This window comes from Mustela putorius, unplaced genomic scaffold, assembly GCF_011764305.1.
Source record: "Mustela putorius furo isolate JIRA1106 unplaced genomic scaffold, ASM1176430v1.1 tig00003909_pilon_pilon_pilon, whole genome shotgun sequence".
Lineage (NCBI taxonomy): Eukaryota > Metazoa > Chordata > Mammalia > Carnivora > Mustelidae > Mustela > Mustela putorius.
The window spans coordinates 32472345-32485060 of record NW_025422057.1 but is presented as its reverse complement, the minus strand read 5'-3'; the positions used below and the strand labels follow the sequence as shown (position 1 = coordinate 32485060).

The window sequence follows — 12716 nt, the reverse complement described above, 5'->3', positions numbered from 1 at the left end:
TTGTCTGTGAACTGCACTGGCTTTTTTTATCTCATGTGGCAGCAAAGTTTATATGGGCTTCCCACTTAAATGGTCAGGACTATGTGGACTCACACCTGGCTCCTTTGTCACCAGGTACTCCATTTTTTTTTTTCTTTTTAAGAGAGAGGCAGTGAGGGGCGCCTGGGTGGCTCAGTGGATTAAGCCGCTGCCTTCGGCTCAGGTCATGATCTCAGTGTCCTGGGATCGAGTCCCGCATCGGGCTCTTTGCTCAGCGGGAGCCTGCTTCCTCCTCTCTCTCTCTGCCTGACTCTCCGCCGACTTGTGATCTCTCTCTCTGTCAAATAAATAAATAAAATCTTTAAAAAAAAAAAAAAAAAAGAGAGAGGCAGTGAGAGAGAGCATGAGCAAGGAGAAGGTCAGAGGGAGAAGCAGACTCCCTGTGGAGCTGGGAGCCCAATGCGGGACTCGATCCCAGGACTCCAGGATCATGACCTGAGCTGAAAGCAGTCGTCTAACCAGCTGAGCCACCCAGGCGTCCCACCAGGTACTCCATCTTAAATGCCAGCCAAATTGCAAACATGGGCTCCTCTGTCGCTCTCGCCAGCAAGAACAACACGGAGACACGCGTGGAGGCAAACTTCTTTAATGGCTTCTTTTTATCTTCTTCCCCTCTGGCGCAGCACAGCACGCAGCTCCCGCCGCCACCGCCGCCATGGTCCGGGCTGCGGCCCCCTCCGGCCCGCCAGGCACAGCGCGGCCTGGCTCCCGTCGGGCCCCCCTCTACAAGTACATTCAAGCATATATACACCGGCAGCTTAGCCCGCCTAGCCAATCACCGCAGTGCTCATGCACCTCCCGCGTGAGTGGACCTAAATGAACAGCCAATCCTATTCGGTCCCTTACGGCTCTTATAGTAGGCCTCCTGTACTGGCTCCCGACACTCCTCTTTTCATAAGGCCATGTCACATAAACATACAAGGTAAGAAGTTACAGGAAACTTACTTGTGTATTGGCACTCCTAAATTCTTTTAAGCATTGAGGACCTTATTCCCAAGTTTTGTCATTTATGTCTTCAAAAAGATGAGTTTAAATCTTTCCGTGGTAGAGAACAAGGGTTCAATCCTACTATGCAGACTTTGACAATACTCCAATCAGAAGTTAATAGCTTAGCCTCTGTGGTACTCCAGAACTGATGTGCTCTGGACACACTGACCCTTAACAAGGAGGAGCTTGTGTAGTCATTGGTGAAAAATGCTGCTTCAGTGTAAATGAGACAGGACAAATAATGTCTAACTTATGTCTATTAAAAGAGAATATTAATACTTTCATTTCAGCCTGATTCCTTTCTTTCCTTGCCAGCAGTGCATTTACAAACATGGTAAACATTCCTAAAATCTGCCGGACTTTCTGTAAGAAGTGTGACAAACACCAAACCCACAAAGTAACATAGTACGAGAAGAACAAGGATTCTCTATATGTCCAGGGAAAGCAGCAGCATGACAAGGAGAGTGGATATGGTGGGCAGACTAAGCCAATTTTCTAGGGGAAAAAAAAAAGGCTAAAACTGCAAAGAAGATTGTGTTGAGGCTTGAATAGTTTGAACTCAACTGCAAATCTAAGAGAATGCTGGCTAATAAGAGAGGCAAATATTTTGAACTGGCAGGAGATAGGCAAAGGAAAGTTCCTTGTGGTGCAGTCCTAAGCTCCATATTTTGTTTTATTATGAAACCCATTTTATTATGAAATTGAATTTATTATGAAATTGAATGAAATGAAATATGAAAAAAATCCCATTTTGTTTTTTTACAAGATTTTATTTATTAGTGTACATATGTGGATTCAGGGGATTGGGGAAGGAGCAGAGGGGGAGCGAGAGGGACAAGCAGACTGCACTGTGTCAGATCATGACCTGAGCTGAAACAAAGAGTCAGATGTTTTAGCCACCCAGGTGGCCCTGAAAGCAATAAAATCTTGAGTGTATGTTCAAGAAAAGGGAGAGAAGGGGGTGCCTGCCTGGCTGGGTTGGTAGAGCAGGGGACTCTTGATCTCAGGGTCATGAGTTCAATCCCCATGTTGGGAGTAGAGATTCCTTAAAATGGTTAAAGTGGTAAAGGTTATGTGGACTTTACCGGGGGGGGGGGGAGAGAAGGGGGTGCCTGCCTGGCTGGGTTGGTAGAGCAGGGGACTCTTGATCTCAGGGTCATGAGTTCAATCCCCATGTTGGGAGTAGAGATTACTTAAAATGGTTAAAGTGGTAAAGGTTATGTGGACTTTACCTCGGGGACTTTACCCTTTGAGCCACCCAATTTTATATATTTGTGGAATATAAATACTATTTGTGGAATTATACATATGTACATATACATATACATATACATGTATATATGTGTGTGTATATATGTATATATTTTTTTTAAAGAAAGGAAGAGAAGATTAACACTTTCCATCAAATAAATGAAGCAATGCCATTTTATTGAACTGATGTACTCCCAGGATTGAGACTGGTTAAATGGGTTGTGGAGAAAAGTGCTTCAGTTTGTTCTTTCCTGTTTGTTCATCTTCATTCTATGGTTTTTTTTCCTTCCCTTCCAGATGTCTTACTGCCCAGCTACTCACCTGATTCTTCTTGGCCACTAGCTCAGCTTTTAATGTGTGCAACTTAGAAGTTTCAGACAAGTGGTTCAGAACAGGTCTCCCCAGAATGCATGCAGATTATATTGAGCTAAAGACAGTTAAGACCCAAAAGGGTCAAGAAAAGTTTTTTTAAACTTCCCCTCAATGCTTAAAAGAATTTACATAGAGGGCCTGGTCTAGGAAGAGAGCTATCACCAGAAACAATTAACAAAGATTAGAGACTAGGTGTGAAACTGGGGGGAATTTGGGGAGCCTATTTGTTAGAATTCTCCCTGTCCTCCTTTGCATGGCATGGCGAACATTTGTTTATGAAACATTTGCTCTTCCCATCTTCCTGTGAATTCTTTTCTTTCCCTTCTTAGCTTAGAATGGCATATAAGCCTGGCATTACCTGCCTGTGCTGAGCCTTGCATTGACTTTATGGGACTCCTATATGTACGTAAGTAATTAAATTTGTGTTTCTCCGTTAATCTATTGTATGTCATTAATTAACAGATCAAAAGAACCCAGTAAGGTAGGGGGAATTTTTTCTTCCCTACAGCTGTCTTCCCCTGGGCTAGCTGGCTGCTTGACATTTAATTTCTTTTTTTTTTTTTTTTTAAGATTTTAGTTATTTATTTGACAGATTGAGATCACAGGTAGGCAGAGGGGCAGGCAGAGAGAGAGAGGAGGAAGCAGGATCCCTGCTGAGTAGAGAGCCCGATGTGGGGCTCAATCCCAGGACCCTGGACTCATGACAGGAGCCAAAGGCAGAGGCTTTAACCCTCTGAGCCACCCAGGTGCCCTGACATTTAATTTCTAGCTTAAATGTCCATCACTTCCTCAGATACGTGACTACCCAGTCTAAAATAACTACCCAGTTACTCTTACATCACTCTATTCTAATATTCTTGCAGAGTACTCTTCACACACCTCCTCCCACACATGCTTACTTGCTTTAACTCCTGAAATGTTAAGATCCATATCAACAGGGACCTTGTCTGCCTTGTTTATTGCTGTACAGCTCCTAGAAATGTTTCTGGTACCCAGGAGACATTTAAATGCAGACCCTTAAATAAAAGGGACTGAGCACAACTTTGAACAGCCACTCTGAGGGAAGGCTGGCATAATGGCAAATGTGTCAGGAAATAAATGCACCAGTGTACTTGTATTAACAAGTGTGGGGCCAGATGTTAGATGAGATGTATTTCCTTTGAAAATCAGATGAAATTGCCTTGAACTCCATCTCATGTGTTTAGACAAATCTTCCCTACTTTCTCTCTCTCAGGAACTAGAAGGGAAGTTGTCAGCTTTGAGCTGATCATTGAAGACTCTAAATCAGATGCTACAAGTATATAGAATATAGTATATAGAAAAAAGAAACAAATATGGGAAAGATTTTGGGAGCTGGGCCAAGATTGAGTTCAAAAGAAGGAACAAGAAGACTGGCAATACATTAGGGGAAAACCCTGTGAAAAGCTGTGTTTCAGAAGTCAGGGGAACAAATTTTAGGGGATAGGTTGGGGAAGTAAAAAATGTTAAGTGAGACTGATAGCTATTGTTTTAGGTTAGAGGGAGGAAGGATTTAAGAACAATTACTAATCAAGATTATGTTTTATCTTAAGATAATACTGAAGTAGGAGTCAAAAGGCCTGGGTTTGGCTCCCGTTTTATCACAAAATGACCACAGACCTCTGGGCAAGTCAGTGTCACTGAGCACCAGTTTTCTTACCTACAATGTAGGAATAAAAATAATCTGAGAGTGTTATGAAGAATAACACTCTTCAGAAGTGATTAGAAATAAATCTAATCTCAGAGTGTTATGAAGAATGCTGAAGATGTTCATGATAGATGTATGTTGCAAGCTCTTAATTTTGTACAATTATTAAAGTTTTCCCAAGTCAGAAATGAAGGAAACAGATGGTAATATGGCAGGTATACCACAATTTCTAGAAGGGGAGGGAGCCAAGGAATTTATTGAAAGGGATTGCAGACAAGAAAGGGTGGAATTATAGGCTGAAGAAAAAAACCAGTAAAAAAGTCCAGTCTCTTCTTTCGGTTCCCATTCTAGTTATTGGTCTTTTCCTTTTTTTTTTTTTTTAAAGATTTTATTTATTTATTTGACAGAGAGATCACAAATAGGCAGAGAGGCAGGCAGAGAAGGGGAGAAGCAGGCTCTCCACTGAGCAGAAAGCCCGATACAGTCCTCCATTGCAGGACCCTGAGATCATGACCTGAGCCCAAGGCATTGGCTTAACCCACTGAGCCACCCAGGTGCCCAGTCAATTCCTTTTTTTTTTTTTTTTCTTAAGATTCGGTTATTTTATTTAGATAGAGAGCGCGCGCATGCCATTGCAGGTGAGCAGAAGAAGGGCAGAGGAGAGAATCTCAAGCAGACCCCCGCCTTGGAGTGGGGAGCCTGCCTAAGGGCTCATCCCATGACCCTCAGATCCTGGGGGAGCAGCAATCAAGTGATTCGCATAACCGACTGAAGCACTCAAGCGCCCCCTGGTCTATTCCTGAATCTTCTTTTCTCCTGGCCACTCCGCTTGCTTTATCACTACAATCAGTTCTCCCTTATCCTGAAACACCTTTCCTGAACTCTGCCATAATCTTACTAGCCTATTTTTCTCCCCCATGTCACCCACAACGGAGCTCTCTTCTGGGTCATTTCGGGGAGTTTTCAACCCAAAATGGGCACTGTGCACCAAGGATGGTGAGCGAGATTGGCGGTATTTGTCTCTGACATTCTCACCTGAATAGTCATACGTATTTCCTGTCTAAAAGATCATCGATTGACGGGATTTAATCATATCAGCCAATTGGTGAAGGTGCCTTGCAAATAAGAGAGCTCCTAAAGTGTAATTCTGAACCATTATCCAATACGTGAGGAAACTGGGCCCTCCACAGTGGGCAGACTCACTCGTCCCGTGTTACAAACCTAGTTGAAAGCTAGCAGCAGAACCCAGTTTTCCCAAGATAGACATCTAGGTAATCGCCCACGGTCAGCCAGGTGGGTTCTGATGAAAGCTAAATTGCGCCAAATCTCGCGCCTCCGGGATTCGGGGGGCGGGGCGGAGAGCAGAAAGTATCGCGAGATAACGACGTTTTCCCGCGAAGTAGAAGCGCGCGTTTTTCCTTGGCCGGGGGATTGGTGAGGAGGCTGAGGAGGCAGCGTCTGTGAGACTTAGGAGCGCGGCGTTGCAGACCCTGAGAGCCGAGGATCGGGTTCCGGAGTGTGTGTCCAGCCATGCCGGCGCAGCGGCCCGCGAGTAGCGGTGGTGAGTGCGGAGACCCTTCCTCCGGGCACCCGCGGCGGCGTCCGGGCCGGGGGCGGGGGGGGAGGGGGGCAGCATGGAGGCTACAGCCGAGATTGGTGGGTAGAGCTGACTCCAGGCAGAGACGGAGGGAGGGAGGGCAAGAAGCTGTGGAAGGTGAGTGGAGGGCCCCAGATGCGCCTATGTGCGCGGTGTAGGAGACTTCACACAGCGGGGCCGCGTTTTCGCGAGCATCCCTACTGGTCAACTGGGGTCCTGGCCACTTGTTGACATTGTGGAGCCCCAGGATGTTTTCAGAGGACTGATGCTGGCGTCCCGTGGGTCTTCAGCTTTTGCCTCAGATGCATCCGGGAAAGATTGTTGAATGTGGAATTTGAGTAACCGGTAATTTTTTAAAACTGCAATTTAAAAACTTTATCCCCTCTTAGGGTCCCCGACTTCAGACATGGTTGAACCGGAGCCTGCCGTGATTACTCAAGCCATGCTGGAGGAGGAAGAACAGCTAGAGGCTGCTGGACTTGAAAGGGAGCGGAAGATGATCGAAAAGGTAATTTAGGAATCAAGTCCATCGTCGTTTGAGCCAGCAGTGACCTTCCTCGGAGGTTTGGTCTCCCGTCTGCTTTTTTCTTGATCTTTAAAACGGGCTGTTATTTATCTATTAGTATGTTTACTCAGCGCTATCTTTGAGACACCTTTGCTTGTGCTTTCAGTGATGCTTCTGGGATTTGTAGTCTAGGTCGAGAACGTTTCAGGTTGCTTCTTTAGCTAGATTAATTCTTCCAAAATCGGTAGTGAATTTCTTTGGTATTTAGTGCTATTGACCACCTAAAGTGATAAACTTGCCGTTTTCCTTTTGGTTTCTTGGACTAGTGCTAAGTAAGATTGTTTAGGTAAAAATGGGGTGTACATTTTCGGTGATAAGTGGTTTTCTTTTACAGAGTATATATTTTGCAGATGACCGAAGCAGTTTTTAATCACTTGAAATTTCAGTTCTTAAGTGTATTTCGCTCCCAGTAATAAAGCCCCACCTTGTTGCTTCATCATCCCCTGTTCAAAAAAAGGAGTGATAGCCACCCCCACTTAACATTCTGCCTCCTAAATTATTTTCTTGTAGTAATTTATTTAGCACTCCCGGTATTGTGATGCTGTAGGTACTTTTGACATCTCTGCATTTACATATGAGGAAGCTGGGGCAGTTGGGTGGGGTCACACACCAGTGAACTTGAATTTGAACTCTGGCTGTCTTAGGCATTCTTATCCTTAACCCTATACCTTAGGAAGTATACTTTAGTATTTAATTAACTCCATGCAGAATTACTTAATTTGGGAAATACTGCACCTCAAAGGCAATTAATGAATCAGTTGGTTCCCTGCTATTTAATATTAACAGAAATGATTCTTCTGCTAGCACTGTTAACACCTCCTGAACACTGTTGTGAATGTTGTACATGTATTTACTAATTGGCTCCTTAACTAGACTATAAAGTAGGTACTGCTATTCATTATAACTATTAAATTTACTAGCTTAATTACTAGTATAAACTATTATTTTTATTAAAGCATTCTGTGAAGTAGGTTCTGTTTTCACTTCATTTTACAGATGAGAAAACTGAGGCATGTAGAGAACGTGCCAGGAGCGGGGAGTTCCACAGCTTTAATAGAGCCAAGATTTTAATGTAGGCCATGTCATTCCAGAATTCACACTTTCTAGCCACCATGCTGTACTTTCACTCCAGTAATACTGGTTTTGTTACTATTCGTCAACTATAGTTAACCATAACCAGTTACGGTAATGTTAAGAAATTGTAATAGAAAAACAAATTTTAATAGAGTTGGGAAGTCAACCATGAATCACCTTTTGCCTTTCCTCACTGTATAAATTCTTGTAGTACTATCTAGTACTAAGTAGTGTTATCATTACTTATCATTTTGCTTACTGAGAGGATGTCACTTACTGTTTTGTTTTTGTTGGCTGTTCACCTATCAAATAGGCAATCAGTAAATTGTTTATTGAATTTTAAACTATGGAAAAAGAATACCTTATTATTATACAGCATATATAGGATTATGTAAATAAAATAAATGTACTTACTAGCCATGTAACCAGAGGATAATTATAAAGGGTGAATCCTGGGGCAGGTGTCTAGAACTGAATCAACTGCAGAGGTTGTAAGAATGGTAAAGCCTCCATTTTGAGTAGTATATCTTCAGTTTTGTGACTCATGAAGATTGTTGGGAAAGATAGTACTATTTGAAGAAAGACTATGAGGTACAATAAAAATACATTTCCAGAATGCATTAATTCAAGGGATGAAACATTTTTACATTTTTCTTTTAAAAGATTTTATTTTTAAGTAATCTATACACCTAACATGGGGCTCAGACTTAGAACCCTGAGATCGAGTCACATGTTCCACTGATTAAGCCAGCCACATGCCCCCATTTCCACATTTTGGAAAGATCTCTCAAAATTTATAGTACCATAAGTATTTGCTGATTAAACAAAGAATCAAAATGACTTCTACTTTTAAGCGAAATATTTAAACTTTTGAACAAACGTTTTGCATCAGTCCAAAAATTTTTTGGAATTGTTATTGTTGAGGGATAGGTATGTTGAGGGATAGCTAAAGCTAGCTTCTCTTTAGCAGTTATTCATCATAGAACTTTAGCAATTTTTTTTTTTAAGATTTTATTTATTTTTTTGACAGAGATCATAAGTTGGCAAAGAGGCGGGATGGGGGCGGGTGGAGCAGGGAGCTCAGATGCGAGGCTCAATCCCAGGACCCTGAGATCATGACCTGAGCCGAAGGCAGAGGCTTAACTGAGCCACCCAGGTGCCCCTAAAATAGCAATTTCTAATCTATTTTCAATCCCTCCATGAATAAATTTTATAGCTCTCTTCAGTTCTTACACTAAAACCAGTGTGTGCTTTGCCAAAAAGCCAGTAGTATTATGGTCTATTATTATTATATTGCCTTTTTATTTATAGTATTGAAAGAATTTGATTAATTTTTGCACTTTTAACTTGTAAGTTGTTCCTTACTTGACCATGGGGAAAATTCTAAGAATTAGTTTCTCCTTGCTTGTCTTTGGAGACCAAAAAATTGGCAGTACAAAAATAAAGATTCCTTTTCTTTTGGAAGAAAACGTATTTATGGGCATATATTTAGAAGTACTTGAGAAGAGCTTGCTTAAGATTCTTAATGAGGAGCATTAACTTTGCTTTAGGAGATTGTAAAGTTTGTAAAGAGTAGAGAATGGCTTTTACATTGATTTGCTACAGTCATTTTCTTTGGCTTTTCACCTGTTTTTCCTTTAGAAAGAAGTTATTGTTAGTCTAGAAGTGGTGAAGAATAGCATTAATGTGTATATTGTTGGGGAGGGGAAAGGTAAAAAGTTATGATAAGTGTTAGAAAAAAGGAAAGTAGCTCAGACTGTGGAGAGTGAAGTGTAACCACCCCTACTCCCAAATCTGGTGTTGGTGTTTGGAGAGATAATGATGTAGACTGTGGGAATTTATGCCTTTGGTGTCCATTGGCATACTCTTCAACTCTAGTTAAAAGATAATTCCTGCCAGGCGCTCAGTGCTTTCCACAGAGCTACAGTTTACCTTAATATAACAGATAAAATTGTTAAGAAACAGTAATGGTAGATAAGGCTTTTTACCAAATTATTTTGAAATACGGAAGGTTGGTGTTGAAGGTTAATAATTGATTTAGTTTCCTAATTATATTATTTACAAATTAGTGTAACATATTTAATCTTTAATTACTTAAAAAATGGGTGCTAAATTATTCTGAACAGGATTTAAGGTAGCATATATATCTAAATTAAGCCCAGAATACTTTAATTAAAGTTTAAACAAATTTTAAAAGTTAAGGATTATTTTTTTTTTTAATTGGACAGAGAGAGGGAGATCACAAGTAGGCAGAGAGGCAGGCAGAGAGAGGGGAAAGCAGGCTCCCCGCTAAGCAGAGAGCCTGATGTGGGCCTCGATCCCAGGACCCTGAGATCATGACCTGAGCTGAAGGCAGAGGCTTAACCCACTGAGCCACCCAGGCGCCCAAAAGTTAAGGATTTTTTTTTTTTTTAAGATTTTATTTATTTATTTGACAGAGAGAGCTCACAAGTAGGCAGAGAGAGAGAGAGAGGAAGAAGCAGGCTCCCCGCCAAGCAGAGAGCCCAATGCGGGGCTCGATCCCTGGACTCTGGGATCATGACCTGAGCCAAAGGCAGAGGCCCTAACCCACTGAGCCACACAGGCGCCCCAAAAGTTAAGGATTTTTTTTTTCAGGGGCACCTGGCTGGCTCAGTTGCTGGAGCATGCGACTCTTGATCTCAGGTTTGTGAGTTTGAGCCCCATGTTGGGTGTAGACTACTTAAAATATTTACCAAAAAAAATCTTTTTTTCAGGGGCGCCTGGGTGGCTCAGTGGGTTAAAGCCTCTGCCTTCGGCTCAGGTCATGGTCCCAGGGTCCTGGGATCGAGCCCCGCACCGGGCTCTCTGCTCAGCAGGGAGCCTGCTTCCTCCTCTCTCTCTGCCTGCCTCTCTGCCTGCTTGTGATCTCTGTCAAATAAATAAATAAAATCTTTTAAAAAAAAAATCTTTTTTTCAAATTCTAAATAATTTCATCTTTCAGTTTATAATATCTATTTCATTCATTGACTATTGTAATCCAGTAACATTGGTAATAGTAAAAGAAACACTGTTCTAAAAGAACTGAAAATAGTTTTGTAAGATGTCAACAGAGATTATCTGCATGGACAGAATTGGTTTTGTTTGTTTGTTTTTAAAGATTTTATTCATTTATTTGACAGAGAGAGACCACTAGTAGGCAGAGAGGCAGGCAGAGAGAGAAAGGGAAGGAGGCTTCCCCCTGAGCAGAGAGGCGGACAGGGAACAGGGGACTCGACCCTAGGACCCTGGGATCATGACCCGGAGTCTTCAACCCACTGAGCCACCCAGGCGTCTGATAGAATTGTTTTATGGGTGTTTTTTAAATATATAATTTTTTTTAAAGATTTTATTTATTATTTGGACAGACAGAGATCACAAGTAGGCAGAGAGGCAGGTAGAGAGAGAGGAGGAAGCAGGCTCCCCACGGAGCAGAGAGCCCGGTGTGGGGCTCCATCCCAGGACCCTGGGATCATGACCTGAGCCGAAGGCAGAAGCCTTAACCCCCTGAACCACCCAGGTGCCCCTAAATATATAATTTCTCTAAAATGTGTATTTATTTTCATGTTATTTATCCTTACACATTTTATTGTCATTGCTTTTGTAATAGAAAAGTTTATTTTGAAAGAAAAGCTGGAGAGATGATAGAACATCTAGGAAATACAATGGTCTCTGAAGTACATCAGCCGCTATGCATGTATGCATACATGTGTGTGTGAACCCTCATGTACAAACAAACTTTGTCTCAGGAGTAGGTTGGTAAGGTTTGCATATATTTAGCTTTGATAGATGCGTTCAACTGGATTCACTTCAGCACACTTAGTGTGTTGTAGGTTTTTTTTGTTTTTTGTTTTTAAATTGAGATTATACTGAGTTGACAGATGATGAACTGGATCGTGCCTGTTTAGGTAAATAAAGTTCTGTTGGAACATAGCCTTGCCCATTTGTTTCTATATTGTCTATTACTGCTCTTGTCCAAAAAGGCAGAGTTGAGTATTTATAAGACATATGCTCAAATATTTAAATATTTACCCTTTGGCCCTTTACAGAAAGAAGTTGTGGACCACTGAACTGTACTATTTATTTGTTACTTTTATGTTTTTCATCATGTGCCCTCTGGTATTTTTTTTTAAATATTTTACTTTATCATTGTGAACTGAGAGAGGATTCCTCCTTAACCACTAGCCTACTGTAGATTTAGAAATCACTTAATAAATGGTGTGTTAAAGTAATATAGAAAGCAGGTAATTTGACGATGTATAGGAGAGGAAAGTTGAACTAAAAGTAGGAATAAAACAAGCCTAAAAACAAGGGCAAAACTGGGGACACAACGCTGAGGAGGAAGAAGTTTGTAATAATCATAAGTAGATTTAGCATGTTGAAATATTTTGACAGTGCAGTTTTTGTTTTGTTTTTTGTTTTCTGAAGCAATCTCTAGGCACAACTGGGGCCCGAACTCATACCCTGAGATCAAGAGTCGGCATGCTCTACCGACTGATCCAGCCAGGCATCTGGACAATATAGTTTTAAAATTCTAAGAACATTTGTTTTAGTTCCTAGCCAATTAAATTATTTATTAATTCTGATGCTCTTTCGAATAAAACTGGTATGTAAAAATTTTCTGAAATCATTTGATTGTTTAAAAAACTTAAATCTACTTGAAGTATTTAGTTTATAATGTTAATTTTATAACTTTCAAAAATTGATGGATGCCAGTAAACATGGCCAGTGTCTGAAATGTCAATATTTTGGTATCTAAGCTGCATCATACCAAATGGCATGTTGAACGCCGGAATCCTATTTTTTAAGCTATTTGTCCTGGTTTTGGGTTAAAATAAACCATTTTTAGTAAAGTTAATACTAGAAAAATATTTTTCCCCATTAATTACAGGAAATATATCAAACTCAAAGAGCATTTATTTAGCCTTTATTTTTTAACGTCTTGTGCAAAACATCATGTATGTCAGAAAACTTAACAGCATGGAAATTTTCTTTTTGGATAGGCTCGCATGTCTTGGGATAGAGAGTCTGTGGACATTCGGTACCGTAGACTTCAACATTTACTTGAGAAAAGCAATATCTACTCCAAATTTTTATTGACTAAAATGGAACAGCAACAACTAGAGGTATGTGTATGTAATTGATTAGAACCAGTAGCTTACATTTTT

General features: G+C 41.1%; 1 protein-coding gene and 1 pseudogene across 1 annotated transcript in view; both read left to right on the top strand.

Moving 5' to 3' along the window:
• The first annotated feature begins 1357 nt into the window (after positions 1-1357).
• On the top strand, positions 1358-1707 carry LOC101674680 (annotated as a pseudogene).
• Positions 1708-5694: 3987 nt separating this feature from the next.
• Positions 5695-12716, top strand: part of HELLS (helicase, lymphoid specific) — a 38618-nt gene continuing 31596 nt past the window's right edge. Inside the window, exons 1-3 of the mRNA XM_004749635.3 lie at positions 5695-5876; positions 6302-6420; positions 12552-12674. Of these exons, the coding sequence (XP_004749692.1) occupies positions 5846-5876; positions 6302-6420; positions 12552-12674 (273 nt within the window). The 5' untranslated portion in view covers positions 5695-5845. The remainder of the gene's footprint in view (positions 5877-6301; positions 6421-12551; positions 12675-12716) is intronic.